This window comes from Stigmatopora nigra, chromosome 9, assembly GCF_051989575.1.
Source record: "Stigmatopora nigra isolate UIUO_SnigA chromosome 9, RoL_Snig_1.1, whole genome shotgun sequence".
Classification (NCBI taxonomy): Eukaryota; Metazoa; Chordata; class Actinopteri; order Syngnathiformes; family Syngnathidae; genus Stigmatopora; species Stigmatopora nigra.
In genome coordinates, this window is record NC_135516.1 from 2,696,634 (window position 1) to 2,721,171 (window position 24,538).

Consider the following 24,538-nt stretch of genomic DNA (forward strand, 5'->3'; position numbering starts at 1 on the left):
GCATTGAGCTGTGCACGCTCTAGCCAGACGAAATTGATTCGAAGAAAAGGTAAGTACCACATGAATTGACTGTCAACATGCAAGATGGCCACCCATCACAGGCAAAATGCTGCTGGGCGGAGAAAAGTACAGGTAAAGTCCAACACTGGTTAAATTACCGAGTACTTGGTATCGGCTAATGCGCAACTTACTGTTTCAACACATCTTTGTTGCATAATAGACGATCTGTAATAGGACCAATTCTAGAGCTACATCGCTGTTCCGACTCTTCAAAGTCGAGCCGGCTAATTTAGCTAGCTTAGCGTACAGAAATTTGTGGTAACATCGGTGCCAGATATAAGATACTTTTGCCTGTATTTCTTTAAATTATTGGATATGCTGCAGATCTGTGAATCCTATTGCCCTTGTAACCTATCTGTCGTGCTTTGTGAGCTGTCTTGGTTTCGATATTTTAACGGCTTTACGTCACTGTGAGAGGGATCTGTCTAATTGCTGGGAAAACGGACGATGCTTGACTCGCTGTTCATCATGTCCCTCCTGTCAGCCTACGGTTCTAATAAATCAAAGTATGCGCTACCTTCCGAATATGTATCCTTTCGCACATTGTGAATTGAACGCATGTCTCGATTAGCATGCCGTTCTAAACACAGCATCATGTTGACTGCAGGCGCGGGAAATAAAATGGGAATGTTGCTCTTGATTTTCGGGCGTCATTAAGAAAAGTTGTACTGTTGTGGGGAAAACAAGATACCATGGACGCAACAACCTGAGCTCTAGTATCTATCTTTAGTAGTGATGGGTAGATAAGGCATTTTGATGCGTCCCGGCACTACGGCCAACTGTACCGACGCATAGAACGGTGTCACTCGCTAATAGGCGCATCAGGAGGATGTAATGCAAGCAAACTTATTGAGGTGTAGCTGGCAGTCTAACTCTATGACTACCACCATAGTTTAATAAAATAGCATGAATGTCAGTCAAATTGTTGTGAATTGTATGTCGCTAATGTATTGCAGAACTGCCAACCTCTGTCGACCCCATTTCAGGAGTGCCCTTACCCCATTTCCGGAGTAAATGCGATTCATGCAAAATTGATATAAAATGTAAGAAAAAAATAATCGGAAAATAACAAATCCAACTGTTAGTGTCATGTTTTTACATTATTTGAAAGTGTTTTTGAGAACTATTGAAAAAGTACAGAATAATGAAAATAAGTTTATCTTTATGTTTGGGTCCTTCTACGTGCATTTTACAGTCAGGATTCCAACACGCTGAAGTCGCACTTGCATGTTTAACGATATGCAAATATTATTCTTTTGGGGACAGCTTCAACGTGGGATATTTCGTCGAATACGAACCAATTCACTTCTGCGAGTGTCTGAGTTTCTTATTAGCAGTTTCATCCAAATTGCCATCCATTTTGCAGGGATATTGATAAGACATAACAGTGCTGTGTGTGCCTACTTCCTTTAGAACAACCCCAGAAATTATAAGATTTGTTTCAAAACAAAAGACTTGTGGTTTAGTCAGGTTTCTCTTATGAAAAAAAGGCACAAAGGTTCCATTTTCAGGCGGGTCTCTTTTAGAGGTCACGCCGAGGGATATACTGATACTAACTTTTTGATGGGTGTGGGCAAACCGGTCCTCGAGGGCCGATGTGGGTGCATGTTTTTGTCCCAACCCATCCAGCACAGGCAGGTTAGCCAATGAGAAGCACTTGCTTGCACTTTTAAGATACCAGATTGGTGGAATGGTTTCCTCTTATAGGTTGGAACGAAAACCCGCCCCTTCAGCGGCCCTTTCTGGCATTGTTTGTAGATCTCTGTCTTAATGTCTTAAAATGAATAACAAACATGCAAAAACATTCATTTCAAATTATGAATTCAAAACAACCTAGCATGTTTTACGGATTTTGTAACTCTTTGTAAAGATTTTGTTTCGTACATTGGAACAATCATTTGCATATCAAAGGGCTTTGTAACCTGAAAATGTTGTATGTAGAAGCATTCCTAAGTAGAGTTACCACTGTGACTGCGTCAGTCATGTGACTTTTTGTTAAAGCGCTACCTCCACCGACATGAGACTTTGGCCAATGAGTTCCAATCCTACGCTGATGCACCTTTTTGCTGCTTCAGGTTTCTTACGTCATTCGGGATGAGGTGGAAAAATACAACAGAAATGGGGTGAATGCTCTCCAACTAGACCCCGCGTTGAATCGACTCTTCACTGCTGGAAGGGACTCTATTATCCGGATATGGAGCGTCTACCAGCATAAAGTATTGAATGTACATAACGATGCTAAACTCGACATAATATCTGCATTTAGCTAATTTATGTTTTCTCATTTTAGCAGGACCCATACATTGCATCAATGGAGCATCATACAGACTGGGTCAATGACATAGTTCTTTGTTGCAATGGGAAAACACGTGAGTTTGATCGTGAACATCTTAATGCTTCAGATTTCAATAGGTGAGGTTAACTGTACCGTCTGCTTACTGACAATGGTGCAATGGTGTGTGTTTTCAGTAATATCTGCTTCCTCGGATACAACGGTCAAAGTATGGAATGCACATAAAGGGTTCTGTATGTCAACGTTACGAACGCATAAGGACTATGTGAAAGCCTTAGCCTATGCTAAGGACAAGGAGCTGGTGGCATCGGCAGGACTTGATAGGCAGATATTTCTCTGGGATGTTAATACGCTTACAGCACTTACTGCTTCCAACAATACTGTCACCAGTAAGGTGTCTTTTTACTGTTCAATTATTTGCCTAAATGATTTCACTGTCTGCTTGGTGTATTGTATTTTCTTGACTTTACATTGCTTGTCTAAGTACATTGTGTGTGCAATAGCGTCGTCACTCAGTGGGAACAAAGATTCAATCTACAGCCTGGCAATGAACCAGATGGGCACAGTGATAGTGTCTGGATCCACAGAAAAGGTGAGGCTTTTCTCACCTTTTTGACACTAGTTGTCAAACCTTGCTTATTGTTCTGAGTTAATGTCCAACACTGCATTCAAAGCTAATGTGCATCTTTATTGACCATATTTTCACGTCTATTGTACGCACCACCTGAAAGCCATCTCAGTGGCAGGTGTATTTTCAGTTTTTTGACAACACAAAAAGCGCTTAGTTTCCAAGGACCCGCTGCAATGATTGTTGTAGCATGACACTAACTAACCCTAACCCTGGCCTGCAAAAAATGACTGTTGCCATAACATATTTTGAAATTTTCTTACAAGGAACGGGGTCAAAATAATCTTTGACCGTTGCCGATAGCTCATGCACAGTTAGGGAAATGATTGGCCAAAAGCTTGTGCAACAAAATAATAAATAATGGGTTGTTTGTTTGACCAGGCTTGTTTCATTATTATCATTATTATTATTTTAATAATGGTGTTGTTTCATACCTGGGAAAACATTCCATAATGTTTTTGCTTGTAACCAGGGTAAAGACAAAAGTCTCTAAAAGCTAAAGGTGTTATTTTAAGCCATTATGATCAATGTGTGCCCGACCGACCATGCTAGCGATGTTTAGCTTTTGCGATTGTTGGTGTATTTATGTTTTAAAATTTATTCATGGGTTTGAATGCATGCTAGTGGTGTATTGCTAATGCAATATTTGTTGGTTTTTACTTTTAATTTACTTATGGGTTTGAATCCATGGGAAATTCCATTTTTTTAATGTGGAGAAAAATTGTTGATAGCCCACTGCTACAATGGAAAAACTGAAAGGTACCTGGCTCCATGAACATTTGGAAATATTTGACAAATTGTTCTCTAGGTGCTGCGAGTGTGGGACCCACGTACATGTGCAAAATTGATGAAGCTTAAAGGCCATACAGACAATGTCAAATCACTACTGTTGAACCGAGATGGAACTCAAGTAAATATATCTGTACAAATACCTAGTGGTTTGTATTTGTGTTTCATTTTGCATGACGACAAATCTGCTGTGCTACCTTGCAGTGTCTGTCTGGCAGTTCAGATGGAACAATTCGTCTGTGGTCTCTTGGTCAGCAGCGCTGCATTGCCACGTACCGTGTGCACGATGAAGGCGTTTGGGCCCTGCAAGTCAATGAGGCTTTCACACATGTCTATTCTGGAGGTCGAGATAAGAAGATCTATTGCACAGACCTGCGTAACCCAGACATCCGTGTTCTCATCTGTGAAGAGAAAGCCCCAGTGCTGAAAGTAAGAAGAGAACTTGAGATATGTCAGCAAACTAATAAATACCAAATACCGTATTTACATGACTAAACGGCGCATCATATTTTTAGCTGCAGTGTCAATAACATATGCTTTTTCTGTATTTTGCACACACAAAGGACGCAACCTTTTTTTAGACGCAGCCAGGCATGGCATATATATATTGTATATGGATGAATATGGAACCGCAATAGCACTGGCTATGGAAGCAGCCCCAGATGCTTTTTCTGGTGCGCAGTGACTGCTAGGATACATTATTCTTTTGTCAATACACCCAGGATGACGGCGAACACACTAATTCGGTGCTACATGCACCAAATGCACGCTACACCCACACGCTAAAAAACACGTTTTTAAAAAGGTAACGGAAGCAAAACTGAATTTGGTTGTACTTTAGCCATTGTTCAATGTACTCGCGTCATCATCACCCACAAATCCATCAAAGTCCTCATTTTCTGTGTCCGAATTGAACAACTGTCCATCGAAAACTCTGAGTTTAACACGTTTGTCCAGGCAGCCGCAATCCATTCGTAAATAGTAGCTAGCTGGTAGCTAGCGTAACTAGCCCATGTGCTGCCTGCCACCTAAAGTAAAGCTGTGTTGATGTCGATGTATACAGGCCGCAATCCATTCGCAAATAGTAGCTAGCTGGTAGCTAGCGTAACTTTCCGACGCTGTTTTCCATGCTTTGTCAAGCTGTATTGAAGTCAATGTATACAGGCCACAATCCATTGGGTGTATTGACAAAAGAACTGCATATACCAGGAGTCACTGCGCAGTACTCTACGGGAAAATAGTCGGTGTACCCTATCGACTGATTTATTTTATTTTATCGTGAAAACAATTTCAGTAATGGTCCATATATGAAGCGCACTGGATTATAAGGCGCCCTATCTATTTTGGAGAATGCAGCAGAGCTTGCGGAACTGATTGTGAAGGCCGTGAGCCAGATTTCTGATCCTGGCAACAAATAATGGCTGAAATGTGATTGGTTAAATGCTTCAATATGAAAACACATCTGGAAGCAGTGCAACCAGGAGGATAGCAATGAAAGGAAGCTAACAGAAAATTTGCAATTATTTAATAAGTATAGATGGACAAAATATTATATGATTCAGGTGTTTCTTAGGCCAGCAGAGAAGGCCTAGAAGGCATTGACGGCCCGCCACTGATGTATATGTATGTATGTATGTATACGTGCTGACTAATGTGCACATTTTCTGCCACTGTAAGAACAGAAATATGCTAATAAGCCTAGGAATTTTGTTTACGCACTATTTCCATTCATGCTTACTCCTCTGTCTATTGCACAGATGGAACTGGACAGATCTGTTGACCCGCCTTCTGCTATTTGGGTTTCCACCACCAAGTCATCTGTTAATAAATGGGTAGGCATTTGTGATGTAGTGGCCCTGACTTTGACAGACTCAACAGTATAGTTTCATTCATACTGCCGAATTGAATGTCAACATATTTGTGCACGCAATATGTACTGTATATGCACAAGTCACTTTGATAGTGTTTGTATTAAGTGTGATGTTGCAGCCTGTTGTGAACAATTTCTTGGGCTATGTATTTTGATTATTTCTGCTCTTGTCTCCAATATGTACAGTCTCTCAAGGGAATGCACAACTTCAGATCATCAGGGGAGTACGATAATGACTGCAGCACGCCTTTAACACCACTGTGCACACAGCCAGAACAAGTCATCAAGGGTAAGACATTGTTATGAAATAGGACCTTATCCTCTTTCCCTGTTTCATGAGCAAAAATCTGCCTTACTCACCTTTACAGGAGGTGCCAGTATTATACAGTGCCACATTCTGAACGATAAAAGACACATATTGACCAAAGATACCAACAACAACGTGGCTTTCTGGGATGTTCTGAAGGTAAATGTTAGCAGTAGAATATGTTTGACTCGCACAAAGGAAACTCTTGAAATCAGTCTTGTGGTGTGAATGGAGCCGGTGTCTGATCTACAGGCTTGCAAAGGTGAAGACTTGGGCAAAGTGGAGTTTGATGAAGAGATTAAAAAGCGATTCAAGATGGTGTATGTGCCAAACTGGTTCTCAGTTGATTTGAAAACCGGGGTAAGTTATAATATTAAATGTGAAAACATATTTTATAGTGATGTAGATTCTGTAGTATGGGTAATAAAGAAGTTTTTTGATTACAGGTCATTTTATATGAACATGTACATATGACAAGATTGTTTTCCTAAAAATTCCATTATTTAAAATTTTATATTTTGTTCTCTAGTTATAAAATACAGGTTCCATATATACACTAAAACGGAGAAAAAGATTAAGCTTAAAATGATACGCAAATATAATGATAAAATTGATAAGGAAAAACTGAAAATAGAGCTAAAGAAAGCGGGAGGGGGGGGGGACTTTAAATTGAATTGAATTTGATTACTATAACAACACCTAGAGATAAGTTTTAATCTTACGTTACACTAAATATCAACCTTCTTCTGCGATAAAAGAGCCAAAAATGCGTTCCTTTGCGGCTTTCCAGTCGAAACCTCCTGCTTCTCCATGCCTCAGTGGCTGAGTGTAACCCATTTAGTTTTTTAAAATTATCAAACAGGCCACAACTTGCTTTTAAGGGGTTTTGCTGGTGTCTTTTTTTAGATGTTTGCTTTGTTTTTAAATCCATGTAGATTCAGCTGGCTTATTCGCAGGCTATCGACTCGGTCATTCTATCTCCAGTAGTAAAAATGCAAATTCGTAGATATTTTTATGCGAGGGAGATCCGGCAAGAAAGACAAAGCAAAGCTGTTCTCATGAGCAGTATCTCACATAATCGCATACATCGGGAACCATCTCGTATGCTCATGTCTCAAATTTGTCTCTTGTCCCAAAGCAAAAATTTGATCGAGATTTTTCTCGTATGTCAAATTTTCTCGTATGTCGGGACACTCTTATGTCAAGGTATTACTGTAATATAAAGGGCCAAGGACGACATTGCCTTTTTCTGTTTTGTTGCGAGTGAATTTTGCACCGTGCACTTCACCTATGGAGAAAGACTACGCCAAGCTTATTCTAGTTTTGTTTGAATTTGCCATTGAAAATGCCTCCTAAGCGTCCTGGGCCATCTAAGAATGAGCCCAAGAAAAAAAACGAGACATGATGACAGCGACCAAAAAAGTGAGATTCCTTGTTGTTCTATTTATAGATTTTATTTGGATATTAATACATTCGTCTTTTCATGTGCGTATAACTTCTTTTCATATATGTATGACTAATATTTAATATATTCACTTCTTGGTAATTGTACTTGTGTACTTGTATTTTTGGATAGCCGCAAAAACGTAATTGCACTAATAGGGCTGATGATTCGTCCCGTTATTTTTTTAATATCGCGGCCATGTCTTGTCTACATCCGCGTTATACGAGGGATTACTGTATTGATGTTGTACAGAGTCCTTGCATCTCAAATGATGACCTTTTAAATCTTAACACTATTTTTTAAATAACCACAACTTTTATTGAAAATTTTACTGGAAAATGTTTATCATACTGTTTTCAATGGCAAAATAATCTCTTGCCATGAAAAATTTAGTGACCCCCTTTGTTTTCTACAAGCTTCATGACCATGTTTCATGACAGGATGTGATTATTTTGCCATTGAAAACAGTATGATAAACATTTTTCAGTCAGATTTTTTAATAAATGTTGTGGTTATTTGAAAAATAGTGTTAAGATGCATAATAACATCAGACGGTGCATTTGTATATTTTGGGGGTTAATTTGTTAAATAAACATCATTTGCTACTCTAAAAAAAATTGGTAGACGCTATTGTTGACAATAATGCATGAATATTTGTGTTTGAAAAGATCTATTGGTTTTATTAAAAGAGATTTTTGTCATTTCATAAAAACTTCCGACAGTGCATGTGTCATCTGCAGTTAACGCAAGAAAGCTTGACCTTCAACATTTCGCAACTCGTTCGGCGTTCATGAATGAAAAGTGAAAAATATGTAGTTTTATATGCCGTTCTCTGACGCTCATGGTGACCCAGCCAAGGTCCCCAGAAAGCTAATTTTGGTACTTTATTTTGACTCATCAATGTCTACTTAACCACTAAAAAGTGCGCACCTATGCAGCATTAACAGCTACTTTTAGAAATGTCAAATTTGTTAGTACCATAAATCCCTCCCTTTGCTTTGCTGTTTATTCTGTCTAATCACCCTCTTGCTACTGCCACAATGTAATTTCCCGAATACGGGATGAACAAAGTTATCCAATCCAATCCAACCTTCACAAGGGACTAAAGATAGAAATTACCCCTCGGCTACAACCTTACATATTTACACATGCATGTTCATTAATATGAATATGTTCTCTCCATTATTAAATAAATTAACTCAAACATTCATAATTGAATAAGGAGGAAAGTATTTATTATGCATAAAAGTTTTAAATTTTAAAGAAAAAAAGATTTGAAAGTTATCGTGATAATTATTGATATTGACTGATATTTTTTTTCTTATCGTGATAGCAATTTTTGTCATACTGCCTAGCTCCAGTGTAATCCAAAGACCTCATTTAGTTCCCAGTGCATGAGTTGTAATGTGTAATGTTGATCAGTCTTCCACATTCACTCTTAGAATTTTTTTTTCTTCTAATTATTGGTGCTATATTCTTGGTCTAAAGAAAAACTGGCATATTCTTGTTTAAAGAATGTGTATGAGTAATTTTATAATTAATATCAGCACTTTGAATCCAAAGAAAAATATAAACAAGCAGCCATTTTTAAATTTGAATAATCATGATTTTGCCTGACATTTTTTTCTGATTTAGAACCTTTTCTCAACTAAACACTTGAAAATGCTTTATGTACTATAAGAGTACAGTTGTAATGACATATTATTTTTGAATGAAGTATTTCATTTTTTTCTTAAAATATGCCTTGTTTTTATTACTTTTATTTAATTTTGAAGGTAATTGCAAAAGCTCATTTAACTGACTAATTGATTGATTGTTCACAATTAATCGATAAGGTAAATTATCGTTAGTTACAGCTCTAAAGTAAAATATTATTGAACCGTAGGTATTACCATGTATTTATTTCAAACTAAGATTCTTTAAGCATCTCAGTGTTCATAGCATAGGCCCAAAATGTGAAATAGAGTGGGAAAAGCTAATATATCAGTTATTCAGATCATTTAAGTCTAAACACCAAAAATTCACATCTGTGCCAAATTCTCGATCACATTCCAAATGACTACCAAACCCATGTTCCCCTCCACCATAACTAATGAAACTCAGAACTAAAAGCTGTTTACTCTATTTTACGTGCTGCTCAATAGATGCTTACCATCACACTAGACGAGAGTGACTGCTTTGCTGCCTGGGTTTCCGCCAAGGACGCAGGGTTCTCAAGCTCTGATGGATCTGACCCAAAATGTAGGAAACATGACAGGTCATTTCTCCTGTAATAATTGTAGGGGCAGGCTTCTTTTTTGTCTTCCTAAGAGCTGTTCCTTTTTGCCTCTGCAGTAAATCTGGGTGGGCTGCTGCTTCAGGCTTTGCTAGAGTTCTGGCCTAGAACTCGAATCAATCCCATGGATGAGGAAGAAAACGAAGTAAACCATGGTAAGGATTCCTGCATGACACCTTAAAGAATATTTAAAGGGAAATTATCAATAGTCAATGTACAGTTGTAGTAATCCCTCAAATTTCACGGATAATGTAGACCAGAATGGCCGCGATAATCGAATATCCGTAGCTAGGATCACCCCTATTATTACTCCATACATGTTTCATGCGGCTATGCAAAAAATCCCAGTACACAAGTACAATTATATATTCATTAAATATTATACTTATACAGTAATCCCTTGATTATCACAGTTAATGTAGAACAGACAAACGGAAAGGCTCGAATTAGGGTCACTCCTATTTATAAAATATATATATATACGGCATACAAGCACCCCGACATACGAGCATTTTGAGATACGAGTACAATTTTGAGCAAATAATTATCTATAGAAATTTCGAAATATGAGAAAGCCAGGTGGCCAAGATATGGAAGGCTGTTTATGATTTTAGCGCACTCTTTTTTTGCCGCATCTCTTTTGTGTATAACAGATATCTACGAGCACTGCATTTTTTCAGTGTTTTTTTCCCGTCACTCAGCGCGAAATACGGAGCAATCGCTAATACGAGGATTATATATCACTTTTCGTTGGCTGCTCGTTAGAGCATCAGGGACACTGGCTCTCTCCTCACAACCCGTAATGTCTGTGGTCGCAACTTCTTTTTACTGTCTCTGCAAGCATTGTATTTTTTTCAGTGGGTTTTTTTTGCGAGTTTCAGCGCAGATTTTCACATTTTTATGAACTTTTAAAAATGTATTTATTTTTTACTTCAGTGGTAAGTTCTATTTGCAAGCGGAGGACAGGGGAGTGGCTTCTGTTTGCGAATTTCAACGTGGATTTTCATATTTTAATGAACTTACCAAAAAGACAAAAATTACCCAAAAAAAATTCCCCCAGAAAAAAACACAGGTTAATGAAACTGCGATATTTGAAGGATTACTTTTAGCATATAAAAATATATTAATATCTAAATATAATCTCTATCTAAAAAAAATTGTAAATACTTGAAATACTGTACTCGAAAGGAAAATAGTTCCTCTCCGCTTAATTTAAATTTGAAAAAAAGTTATTGTGAGATCTAGTCCAAGTCCTTTTTGTCAGATTTGAGTCATTGGATCCTTGAGGGGGGTGCTGTAGGGGCAGCAGGAGGAGCTGCAATATGTTTTCGGCGCACAAGCAACATGTTGATGGGAAGTTGTGACTGCTGTTTTTTTTTTGTACAAATGTTTTTGTACAAGAAAAAGAACGTCAGATTGATTGCCAAATTCGATGGCTATGACCATGTTGTCATTGATCTCCTGGACCCATTGTTGCAAACTGTGTGCTAGAGCCAAGATCTCCAGATTTCTCAAAAGTAAGACAATGTTCTTCATCCTTGTTAGACCTACCTAATACTAATAATGGTTCGTAGTTTACTACGCCAGTTCAAAGCAAATGACAAAATTCGCATTTTCTATGGAAACTACAAAAATAAAAACAAGCGATGTCAGACGCAACCGGCGTTTCGAAACGTACGTTTGCTTTCAATAACCTTTTCAGTTAAAATATGCCATTTGAGGATGGCACAAATGGAAACTACATCCACGTGACCTACACGGATGTGACATCCGTGTAGGCCACGTGGATGTGACATCCGTGTAGGTCACGCGGATGTGACATCCATGTAGGTCACGTGGATGTGACATGCATGTAGGTCACGTGGGTGTGACATGCAAGTAGGTCACGTGGGTGTGACATGCATGTAGGTCACGTGGATGTGACATCCGTGTAGGTCACGTGGGTGTGACATCCGTGTAGGTCACGTGGGTGTGACATCCGTGTAAGTCACGTGGGTGTGTCATCCGTGTAGGTTACGTGGGTGTGACATCCGTGTAGGTCACGTGGATGTGACATCCGTGTAGGTCACGTGGATGTGACATCCGTGTAGGTCACGTGGATGTGACATCCGTGTGGGTCACGTGGATGTGACATCCGTGTGGGTCACGTGGATGTGACATCCGTGTGGGTCACGTGGATGTGACATCCGTGTGGGTCACGTGGATGTGACATCCGTGTAGGTCACGTGGATGTGACGTCCGTTTAGGTCACGTGGATGTGACGTCCGTGTAGGTCACGTGGATGTGACATCCGTGTAGGTCACGTGGATGTGACATCCGTGTAGGTCACGTGGATGTGACATCCGTGTAGGTCACGTGGATGTGACATCCGTGTAGGTCACGTGGATGTGACATCCGTGTAGGTCACGTGGATGTGACATCCGTGTAGGTCACGTGGATGTGACATCGTTTTGATTGATTTTTGAGCATAGACATACCATAGCTTCCAAGCGAAGACGAGAGAACTGTGACACTAATATTTTGCCATCAAAAAAATACAATGAACAGCCTGCAAAAGTTCAAGACGGAATACAGTATTATATATCCGTGTTTAGCGCCATCAACCAAAGGAAAATTATTTGCGTACTATACGTATTGCAACATGAAAACTGTTGCTTTGCGTGACAAAGACTTGTTGGAAGTAAAACTGGACTATGAGAAGATTAGTATTCCATTTGATAAATATGATCGAGTTTGTATTGTATTTGATGGCAAGAACGGTGAGCAAAAATCCTAGAACCACACGGGAGGACTAGTGAATGACCTACAGAGAGCTGGGGCCACAGTAACAAAGGCTACTATAAGTACCACAATGCGCCGACAGGGACTCAAATTCTGCACTGCCAGACGTGTCCCTCTGCTGAAGCCAGTTCACATTCAGGCCCGTCTGCGGTTCGCTACAGAGCATTGGAATGATCCAGAAGATTACTGGGAGAATGTGTTATGGTCAGATGAAACCAAAATAGAAGTTTTTGGTAGAAACACAGGTTCTCATGTTAGGAGGAGAAAGAATACTGAATTGCATCCGAAGAACACCATACCCACTGTGAAGCATGGGGGTGGAAACTTCATGCTTTGGGCAAACCGCTAAGGCAACAAAAGAGTAGCTTCTTAAGAAGCATTTCAAGGTCCTGGAGTGGCCAACCCAGTCTCCAGATCTCAACCCCACAGAAAATCTATGGAGGGAGTTGAAAGTCTGTTTTGCCCAACGACATCCCCAAAACATAACTAACTGCTCTGGAGGAGAGCTGCATGGAGGAATTTTCTTGTTGAGGTTTACCCATATTGACAATTACATGCCTCTAATCTTTTCAAGTAGGATAACTTGCACAATTGGTGGTTGATAAATACGTATTTGCCCCACTGTATGTGTATACATTCATGTATCAGTGGTGTGCCGTCAGGGCCTTCTCTGCTGGCCTAAGAAATATCGGAATCACAGACTGATGTTAATTATATTTTGTCCATGAATACTTAATAAATAATTCCAAATTGTCTGTCAGCTTCCTTTCATTGCTTTCCCCCTGGTTGCACTGCTTCCAGATGTGTTTTCATATTGAAGCATTTAACCAATCACATTTCAGCCATTATTTGTTGACAGGGTCAGAGATCTGCCTCAAGGCCTTCACAATCAGTTCTGCAGGCTGTGCTGCATAAAACAAGCGTCGATAAAACTGTTGCTTTAACCAATCAGAATTCGATTTGGCGATATCAACGCCACCTTGCAGGCGTAGGAATACGTCATTGCCTTCTTGCAGGCGTAGGGATAGGCGTAGGCTTTCATCAACTAAGAATGGCTAGTGATAGAGTAGGCGAGCCAGACATCGCAAACTCCACCCACGATGGCCGACTGAGGAAAACAAACAAATTTGGTTGCAGATTTGCTGACAGTAATTTTCCAGACAGACTTTTTCAGAAAAAAAATGGACATCATTAAGAACGGGTGGGTCTACTCCGAAGCTAGCAAGCCGGTGCCTACCGGGAAAAGGGTTTGTTCGTTGACTACGAGCGCTACCCCTGGCTCACTGTACATTGTGTTGCTGGAATTCAAAACTTATGCCAGAAATACAACAAGACAGACTCGACTCTCAGCTTTAGCTTTGATGGCGATAGAAAATTACTTCTTGATGGACCTGAAATGCACGTGTAATCTGTAAAACAGAGTAATTAGAGGATGGATTTTGTGTATAAATAAAAATATTTTTTGTTGAGTAAACAGTATTTTCTTCAATAATATTTCAATTTTTTAGGGTAGTATTGATTATTTTTTGTTTTGCAGCTGTAGCTGAATTAAAGCTTTTTTTCGCCTGTTAGGTTCATTAATAATTACCCTCGTTCGTAATTATCAATAACTGCAGGCAGACATCTTATTCAATTATTGACATTTAATTAAATAGAATGGATCACGGATAAAACCTCAGAGGGGAGATTCAACAAGCCAGAGTTTCTCCTACAACTTCCGAACGTCTCATCGAATAGATATTTTCGTACGACTCTTATTGCCATGAATCAAAACAATTTACAGAGTTGTTGATCATTTCATCACGTATGAGTAAAAACAACATCTGGAACTACAATAACAATCAAAGTATTTTACCAATAACAAGGCAGGAGACTAGACCAAACTACATTTGGATTAGAACAATTATGCCTTCCCTTGACCTAAGAATCATATAACAATTACATAAAGAAAAACCCGAAGTGCGTCACGAGGTATAGTCGCTATGTTGTAAATAACAGAAACAACATTCTTGTTATTGGCCGAATAGCCCTGGCCTCGTTACAAAAGGGACCACCGAATCTCGAAGACTCAGATTGGGTGAATTGTTTGTATAAACATCCTGGAACAGGCAGTCCAGGTTAAAGATGACTTGGCGGTTATTGGTGACCTCGCAACACTGAGAAAATTAAGAGAATGATTTAACAAAGAAATGACGTAATACCACTATATTTATAATAGTAATACAGAATAAACCCAACATAGCCATAAAATACTTGAGGGTTGGATTGATTCACACAGCACTACTGAAGGCCTAGGTGTGGAAAGCATGGGCCCCCACTGATGTTTATGTATGTGTATACATATATTTATATATATTGTAAATACTTTAAGTACTGTACTCTCAGTGAAAAAAAGTTCCTCCACTTGATTGAAAAAAATATATAAAAAAAACAGGCTATCGTGAGCTTTAGTCACGCGACGTGTTGAAACTGCGAAGTCGAACGATCACAGTATTCCTTTCATAGTGTAAGGAGTTGTCTCATCTTTATTGCACAACAGCGACAGGAATACTTTTTGCATAATAAACAAAATTTAAGTCATTTATTTACTTGTTTATAGAAGTTTAAAGGTTCATATTTGAAAGAAAAAAAGATGTGATAGATATCTAGATAATTATTGATTTCAACTGATTTTTTTCTAAATCGTGATAAAAAAAATTCTCATATCGCCCAGGTCTATGTTGATGTACATTATTGAATTTACAATTCAACTTTGGCAACAAGGCAACAGAGGGTTAGGGGGGTAAATTTGCGTTTGTACTGGTGTGCATCTGCGTCTGTGTGTTTATTACCAATAATGGGAACCAAATTGAAGCATAGCAGTCACAACAAAATTAAACCCCTTGACTTAATGAGCAGCTTTTTTAGAGCCCGAGACAGGCAGAGGAGAGGTGTGACTGCTTCTTAGACGAAATAACCCAGTTTTAAATGTATTTATTGAATTGGGAATCTGATTTGTTTTTAAAAAAACTTGAATCCGATAGATATCAAGTGTGCAAATAGCCCCAATAATTGGTCGATCTAAACGTGATGCATCACCTCAATAACAAACCCTATTGAATTGGTGGAGTAATTAGGCAACATAGCTGAAGTTGAGTCAACTTGCACTCAAGGACTGTTACGACTCCCCCTGGGGTATGATATACCAGGGAGTCGCAACTATCACAGCAGACAGGTTCGGTCAAAGATGAGTTCGGACAAACACTGCAAGTAGCCTTCAGTTATATTTTATTTACAATAAAGTCCATAAAACAGACTAAGGGATAACATAGGGGAAGCACGAGATATTAAAGTGGCACCCTCAAATAAACACAGTAAAACCCCTTCCTAGACAGGTGTCCAAATGAACACCCACAAAATACAGGAAATAAGACCCAAGGATGCCACTGTTAAACTGATGTAAAATAATCTAGACAGGGGAATAACTGTGTCTAAATGCACAAACTATATGTATACCCCGGGGTGTCTAAACTAAACTTATCTCAAGTCCCCCTATGCAACCCAAAATCATTAACAACACATACAAAATATAACAGGGAGTAACGTACTCACAAGCCTGCCTGCAACTCAGCAAGGCATCAAGGGATCAAGGGCAAGCTGACAAACGAAAAGGGTTTAAATAAGGGCCGGAAGTGAATCTTGATTGAAGGAGGGATGATTGGGGAATTAATTACAGCTGTGTTGGCCTGGACAGGGCTCTGTCACAGGGGTGAAGCCACTGCTGCAGATACCTGTAAAGAAAAGAAAGCACACACCTCCTACATAGTGTGTTTCCAGGCTGCCAGCCGTAACAAGGACCTTTTTAAAAAGTAAAGGGAACTTTAGACCTCCCTATCTTAGTGAGTTATCAAAGGCCTAAATAAAGCTACATCTGTTGAGTAAATATTTCGTGTGCCACAGTGAATGGAGAGCAGGAGAACCGCATCCAGAAAGGAAATGGATACTTCCAGGTGCCGCCACATACACCTGTTATCTTCGGAGAAGCAGGGGGGAGAACCCTTTTTAGGTAATGCTGTCTTGTCATAGTTCGTACACTACCTCAGGCTGTCAGGTCTACTCTACTTATAAAGAACACTAACAACTTTTGAAATGTCATTTGTTTTTTTTGACATTGCAAAATTTTGCTAGCAAGCATACACTTATTTCTCAAACTTAGGAGAATTGCATGAATATTTTAAAAAGCATTAATTCTCAAATTGAGCATACTTGATCTGTTGTGTGATTGTGCTGCAGGCTGCTTTGTAGAGATTCAGGTGGAGAGACTGAGTCGATGCTACTGAATGAGACTGTTCCTCAATGGGTCATTGATATAACTGTAGATGTGAGTAACTGGCTCATCTTCTTATTAGTCAGAAGTATTGCGATGATAAAAATGACCAGATTTCATATACAACTAAATAGTTTTGTGACTAAATCTGGTTAATTAAATACTGTTAAGAGATGTACATATGAGATGAACTTTGAGCATGTACCATTTTATTGTACAACAATTTCAATGAAAAATTTAAAAGTAGATATTTGGAAATCATGTTCAACCTACATTTAAAGGGACTCATGTTCAACCTACATTTAAAGGGACTCGACTTAAATTGTTTGTTTCTAAATTAAATGCTTGAAAATAGCATTCAAAACAGGCATATCCTTAGAACAATGTACTGTATTTTCTCGAATAGCCGCCTTCGTCTAAAAGCCATACCCTTAAAACCGTTGACATTTACAATTTCTCTATTATATGACGCCCCCTGATTAAAAATTTTGACCTATATATTCATGGTTTTAATAGGCAGTACAAATGTGTTACTTCGAAGGGGAAATCTTAAGGAAAAAAACAACGCACATGGTATTTTTGAGATACTGTATGAACCTAAAGCAGTGGTTCTTAACCTTGTTGGGGTTACCGAACCATAGCAGTTTCAAATGCGCATTGACTGAACCCTACTTAAGTATAAATGTTTTTTTTTTTTTTGTCAAATTCAAGATACCATAATTTCACGACTATTCGACGCATCATATTTTTAGCCGCAGTGTCAATAACGAGTGCTAATTCTGTATTTTACACAGAACGCATCGTTCTTTTAGACTAGGGGTCTCAAACTCGCGGCCCGCAAGATTTATATGAATAACCCGGTGTTCGGAGCTGGATGAACCAATCACGGTGAAGTATACGGCTCTGGAGGGCGGGACATTGGCCGGGCTGTCCAGTGCCTCGCTCACTCACTCATTCATTCCTCCAATCAGCTGGGCAGAGGAGAAGCCGTGAAGCCGATCACGCCGCTCGGCCGTAATCCAATACGATCGGAGAGCGAAAGTGCACATGCGCCACAGACCCGCGCGACTGAAAGTTAAAAGTTCAATCAGAGACTCATTCCAAGTGTAAACACATATTGCAGCCCCGGAGATGTCTGTTTCAAAGCCTGCCGTGAAGAGAAAGGTCAGTGATGAGCACAGACAGTTTCAAAAAAAGCGGGGAGTGCAATATTTCTTTGTTGAGCACAGGGGCACCCCGACGTCTCATTTGCACTGAAAAAGTTGCGGTCCACAAGGAATACAATTTGAAACGTCATTATGCTACGAGACATGCTGAGGAGTACGACAAATACCAGGGAGATGAGAGAGCCAACCAGGTTGACAGTCTTAAAACAAGTCTTCTGAGGCAACAGGGTTTTTTCAAGAAGGCTACAAAAGAAAGTGATGCAGCAGTCGAAGCTAGCTACGCCGTTTGTGAGCTGATTGCCAAGGCAGGCAAGCCATTCACAGAAGGTGAATTTATCAAAAAGTGCATATTAAAGGCTGCACATATTGTCTGTCCAAAAAGAAAAGTCAGTTCAACAACATCAGCCTTTCTGCCAACACCGTGGTAGAGCGCATTTCTGACCTGTCAAGTGACATTTATGGTCAACTTTGTGAGAAAGCGCAAAACTTCAGTGTATATTTAGTGGCTCTTGATGAGACCACAGACATCACAGACACTGCCCAGCTCGCAATATATGTCCGTGGTGTTGATGACAATTTTGAAGTGTTGGAGGAGTTGCTCACAAAAATTCCAATGCATGGCCAGACCACTGCTAAGGAATTATTTCACAAGCTGTGTGATGCCATTCAGAATGACGGTTTGCCATGGAAGAGCTTTGTTGGAATAACAACTGATGGAGCCCCATCAATGATTGGGAGGAAGAATGGACTGGTAGCACTTGTTCAAAAAAAACAGGAAGAGGAGGGTGTGGAGTCGGCCATAGCTCTGCACTGCATTATCCATCAGCAGGCCCTTTGCAGCAGATGCCTGATGTTTGACAATGTGATGTCTGTCGTTGTGAAATGCATCAACCAAATCAGATCCAGGGGCTTAAAGCATAGAAGGTTTCGTGCTTTTTTGGAGGAAATGGAGTCTGTCTGAATATGGGGATGTGCTCTACTTCACTGAGGTACGTTGCCTGAGCAGGGGAAATGTGTTGAAGAGATTTTTTGAGTTGAGAGCAGAAGTAAAAGACTTCATGGAGATAGACGGGGTTGCTGTTCCTGTGCTAAGTGATCCCAAATGGCTCATGGACTTAGCTTTTCCTGTTGATATCACACATGAGCTTAATGTACTGAACAAGAAGCTACAAGGCCTGGGGCAACTTGTCAGTGCTTTCTATGACAACGTGAGAGCATTCTGCACTAAACTTTTGTTATGGAAAGCTCAGCTCTCTCAGACAAACCTTTTCCATTTCCCAGCATGCAAGGCTCTTGTGGATGCAGGCACACCATTCAGTGGTGAGAAATATGTGGAGGCCATTTCTAAGCTGCAGGAGGAATTTGATCAAAATTTGCAGAGTTCAAGACATACAAAGCCACATATCAAATGTTTGCGGACTCCTTCTCATTTGATGTGCAAGATGCCTCTCCTGAGCTTCAAATGGAGCTCATTGACCTGCAGTGCAACTCTGCACTCAAAGCCAAGTTCAGGGAGGTGAGTGGAGAAGCAGACAAGCTTGGACATTTTTTGAGAGAGTTGACCCCCAGCTTCCCTGAACTTTCCCGAATGTTCAAGCGGACCATGTGCCTTTTTGGGAGCACATACTTGTATGAGAAACTCTTCTCCACCTTGAACTTCAATAAGTCCAAGTATAGGTCCAGACTTACTGATGAGCGTCTTCAAGCTCTATTGAGGGTCTCCACTGCTTCCTCCCTCAAGCCAAATGTGACTAAGCTATGTGAGAAGAAGCGCTGCCAGTTCTCTAGCAGCAAGAAGTAAAGTTCAGAAAGTGAAAATTTAAAGAGCTGTTAATACAGACATTTGAAACTAAATAAAAATAATTAGTTTTCTCTACTTAGCCAGCCACTATATATCTACTGTATTATTATTATTATTATTTTTTTATTACTTATTGATTTATTTTTTATTCATCTTTAAGTTAATTTATTTAATTCATTATTTTTTGTTAAAAAAATAAAGTTATTTGATAACGTTGGAATGTTTTATCAGCGCTTTTCTTGTGGAAATCCTGATGCGGCCCAGCCTCACCCAGACTCTGCCTCTTGCGGCCCTCAGGTAAATTGAGTTTGAGACCCCTGTTTTAGACGCAGCCAGGCATGGCATATATATATTATACATGGATGAATATCGAAACGCAATAGCGCTGGCTACGGAAGCAGCAGACGCTATTTCCGGTGTGCAGCGACTGCTGAGATATATAGTCCTTTTGTCAATACACTTTGTACACATGATTTCTTTGAAATGTTATTTTGCACCCATTTTATAATTTACAACTGTTTCTTACCTGCTTCTGCTTTGCTGGTTGACGAATTTGATTCTGGGGGAAAAATGCAAAAACGATTGCCTTTTGATTACTTTTAATAAACTTTCTAAAATGCGTAAGACAAACGTAGTCACAGTAGGCACGACTCGTGAACACCTTTTCAAGATGTTTTTTCCACGAAAGGTTCTTCCCCGTTTTTTTTCTGATTTGTGCTCTTGCGATGGTGGCTGCTTCCTCCTCGGCTGCCTTCTCATTGAATTCCTCATATTGCCGAGCTTTGCATTTACTAATGCTCCGTTGAGAGTTCGTTCAGGATGTCTTTCCACGAAGTCCGAAAGTTCGTTTCACCCCCGTTTGTTTTTTGATTTGCGCTGTTGCAATGGTGGCTGCCTCCTCCTTGGATATCTTCTCGTTGAATACCTCGTGAATTGCCGAGCTAGGCATTTACTCCTGTCAATGTTGTGAATCAGTAGGCCAAATACTTTTAAAGACATCCTCAACTCCACCGTCACGCCTTCCCATGAGGAAACAGAGCCGGGGGACTCTAGGATTGGCTCTCCGGGGTTGAAGTCACCGAGGTAGTTACAAATCTCCTCGGTGGCAATGCCCCGCCGGGAGTTTCTAAAGGCTCTGGATGTTGTGGGGCTGTCTTGGTTTACATGCCTTTACAAAATCAGAATCCTCAGCCTCCCCGGCAAGGTCTATTCCACGGTACTGGACTGCAGCGTTAGCCAGGAGATCGAATCTCCGATCCAGGAGGAGAAGTGTGGTTTTCATCCTGGCCGTGGAACAGTGGATCAGCTCTACACCCTCAGCTGGGTCCTCCGGGGGTCATGGGAGTGAGCCCAAACAGTCTACATGTGCTTTATGGACTTGAAAAAAATGTTCGACCGTGTCTCCCTGCGTCTCTTGTGGTGGTTACAGGTGGGGAAGTTTAAGTATCTTGGGGTCTTGATTACGAGTGAAGGAACAATGCAGCGACAGATTGATAGGCGGATCGGTGCAGCATCTGCAGTCATGCAGACTTTGCGTCGGTCTCTATTTACGGGTTGATGTACGTTCCCACCCTCATCTAGCGCTACAAGTTGTGGGTCGTGACTGAAAGAACAAGATACAAGCAGCCGAAATGAGTTTCCTCTGCAGGACTTCCAGACTCTCCCTTAGAGATAAGGTGAGAAGCTCAGTCATCCAGGAGGGGCTCAGAGTGGAGCCACTGCTTTTCCGTATCGAGAGGAGCCAGATGAGTTGGCTCAAGCATCTGATCAGGATGTCCCCTTGATACCTCCCTTGGAAGGTGTTCCGGGCATGTCCCGCCGGGAGGAGGAAATTAGGTTGACCTCGGACATGCTTTGGGGTCGTTCCGAAAGAGCTGGATTAGAGGTAAAATTTGAGCAGGCATTCCAACCTCTATAATTATCATATAAAAGATGGACCATATTTTCTCGCATTTAAACCGCTTTTGTCGGGAAAAAAAATGGTTACTGAATCGAGGGTACGGCTTATATGCACATATATACATGCGAGTTGATGACGATGACACGATGACCTCACGACAAAATGACGCTGTGACGTAATGACGCACGACAATGCGTCCTACTATTTCAAAATAATGAAAAGGTAAACAGGCAAAAATAAACCGTATCTTTCTTAAAATGGGTTGGATTTTTTGGGCCCGATCTTAACCTCTAAACTCGAAGTGGCTGAGGAGAGGGAAGACAGGGCCTCCATGCTGAAGCTTCTGCTCCCGCGACCCGACTTTGGATAAAGGGGAAGAAGATGAAATGAGATGAGGCCTGTCATAGGCCGTTTTATTTTTTTGCAAAAATGTGCTTAAGTCGTTAAAGGGTTAAGAACAAAACTTGGAAAACTTCTCTTCTCTAGTTTTTCTCCCATCAAAAAAAGTGTCAAATGCAACAAAGAAGACCTTGGACTGTTGAACAGCTGAATCTATATATCAGGCCATAATGGGAAAAAATTGCACCAAAAAAATTTGTGTCCTCAATTCCCACATGTTGACTGAATAGTGTTAGTTGAAAAGGTGATTTGACAAAGTCGTAAACATAACCATCTTTTGGAACATTTTTGCGGCCATAAAAGTTACTGCTGATTTGCAAAAAACAAAAGTTTAGCCGTTTGAACATTATATATCGTTGCAGTGTATTCTAATAAATATTGGTTGAACATGATTTGCAAAACATCTTAATATTTGTTTAACACAACATCCCAACTTCATTGCAACTGGAGTCGGAATTCATAAAATTAACCCTCATACAGAATAACCACACATTTGTAGAAACTATTTCGTAATGCAAAAAATGTATATCTAACTAGTATGCCTTTTCTTCTTTTGCCAGAAAAATATGCCCAAGTTCAATAAAATTCCATTCTACCTCCAGCCTCATTCATCTTCTGGTGCAAAAACTCTGAAGAAGTGAGCTTCACCTTGAACTCTTTTTTGTTTTCCTCTTGCAATTACGTTATTTTCATACGCTTGTTGTCAAACAGGGACCGTCTTTCAGCCAGTGACATGCTGCAGGTGAGGAAGGTGATGGAGCATGTGTATGAAAAGATTATTAATCTGGACAACGAGTCGCAGACCACCAGTTCGTCTGCCAACGATAAACCCGGCGAGCAGGAAAAAGAAGAGGACATGGCCATGCTAGCTGAGGAGAAGATAGAGTTAATGTGTCAAGACCAGGTATCAAGAAGATTTAGTTTCTGTTATGACTACTCTAGTAAAGTAAGCACAGTTTAGCCAGATTTTGTCTACTGCATTTCACATTTATTTTTTTCATTGTTTGGCAAGAGGGTCTGCAACATATAAGTACTTAGGTGCAACTTATATACATTAAAAAAATCTATTTAGCCTGTCGTTCTCCATTTTAATAGATCAGTTTGGTCTCGGATAAAATGCTCCACTCACAACTGAAATGCATTTTTTTTTTATGGCTCTCGCGTCTCATACTAGAATTTAATTTTGTATAGTAGAACCAATATATTCTCTTTATATTTCTCTAACATTATTTTGAGGGAGGGGTTAACAAGTTTAAAATGCTCAAAATATTTTTTTTCTCACCTTTCAGGTTCTGGATCCCAACATGGACCTGCGAACAGTTAAACATTTTATTTGGAAAAGTGGCGGGGACTTGACACTTCATTACAGGCAGAAGTCCACGTGAAAATTAGAAGTGGAAAAAGCAAGAACTTTTTTTATTTTTTATTATTCTATTCATCATTTGCCAATTGCCTCCCATCTGACATTTAGTGGGACTACCTGGAAGTCCATTCATGGTTAATGTTTGTTATATCCACAGGAATTTGGACATATTTCCAGGAATGTGTCATAAGGAACATACCAGGCTGTGGCAGCCAAGAGATGAGATTTTTTTGTTTTGTTTTCATTTTGAAGACTAAATTCAATTTACTCTGCAGGACTAAAACATTTTTTAACGCGTATCTGACTGCTATGTTATTATAAACTGCTGTACATGTTTGTGTGTATGTGTGTGCTTGTGCACGCAGAATGTTATAGTACATTCCAGATCTATCTGTTCTAATAGCACTCCACAGTGTCAAACAGTATCTCCATTTTGGAACCCCCAGACTGTCTTGATGCATCACAGTCAACCATCCTCACTTGTACATAACTTTAAATTTAATTGCAACAGAGGCTGAAGGTCGTCACACTAGTCTATGAGCCGTGCTATTCTCAGCGAGTAGGACATTTTCATGTAAACATTGTGTACAATATTTTGGATTTAAGTGACTTAGGAGGGGAACGATGTGTGCATCAGTTTTGTCGTACAGTTTACTTATACCAACAGTTATTTTTCCACTTCCTCAAAGCACATTCATGGCTGTAGCTTGACATGGATGATACAAATGACAGTTGTATTCACTACAACTTAGAAATATCAGTTTACTCTATTAGAATGTTTGTAATTGTTTAAATCATCTACGAAAAGGAAATTATATATAGTGAGATTCTCACTGTCCTTGAGCAATCCACAATGGCCTCGGTCAAAATGAGTTGTTCCTAATGTATAGTTAATTTAAATAAGAACATAGTAAAAGAGTATATGGTTTGTCATAACCAAAAAGTGTAGATAAAAAAGAAAACTTACCAAGCAAAACAGATCTTTTTATTGTGAACTCGGTGTTCATTTAGTCATAATGGCAGGTGCGGGAACACACCGTCTGCTTGGCCAAAATCCCCATTTGGTAATGCAACTCTAATAATCTTTGTTGTAATAATTTGTGAAAATGTATATTTTAGGCTTCCAAGGAAATAAATTGGAATGGTTTAACAGTGA

General features: G+C 39.7%; 1 protein-coding gene across 7 annotated transcripts; it reads left to right on the forward strand.

Moving 5' to 3' along the window:
* LOC144201382 (WD repeat-containing protein 48) lies at nt 1-24,538 on the forward strand. Of its 7 annotated transcripts, none has more exons than XM_077723966.1 (18): nt 1-132; nt 2,136-2,285; nt 2,351-2,429; nt 2,530-2,742; nt 2,857-2,945; nt 3,790-3,891; nt 3,975-4,199; nt 5,528-5,602; nt 5,827-5,929; nt 6,009-6,106; nt 6,182-6,307; nt 9,536-9,632; nt 9,726-9,821; nt 16,387-16,492; nt 16,720-16,807; nt 22,580-22,656; nt 22,731-22,923; nt 23,309-24,538. In XM_077723966.1, the coding sequence occupies exons 1-18, from the start codon at nt 85-87 to the stop codon at nt 23,402-23,404; spliced, it is 2,061 nt and encodes a 686-aa protein (XP_077580092.1). In that variant the 5' UTR covers nt 1-84; the 3' UTR covers nt 23,405-24,538. The 7 variants fall into 7 exon arrangements, with proteins under 7 accessions (XP_077580092.1, XP_077580096.1, XP_077580094.1 ...); XM_077723970.1 differs by having other exon boundaries at nt 6,200-6,307; XM_077723968.1 differs by having other exon boundaries at nt 2,354-2,429.

Bases quoted from the DNA above. Each gene is read 5' to 3' on its own strand.
- LOC144201382 (XM_077723965.1), top strand. From the start codon at position 85: ATGGCCACCCATCACAGGCAAAATGCTGCTGGGCGGAGAAAAGTACAG. The intron at 2,430-2,529 runs GTGAGTTTGATC...GTGTGTTTTCAG, and splicing joins TTGTTGCAATGGGAAAACAC to TAATATCTGCTTCCTCGGAT. The intron at 22,924-23,308 runs GTATCAAGAAGA...CTCACCTTTCAG, and splicing joins AGTTAATGTGTCAAGACCAG to GTTCTGGATCCCAACATGGA.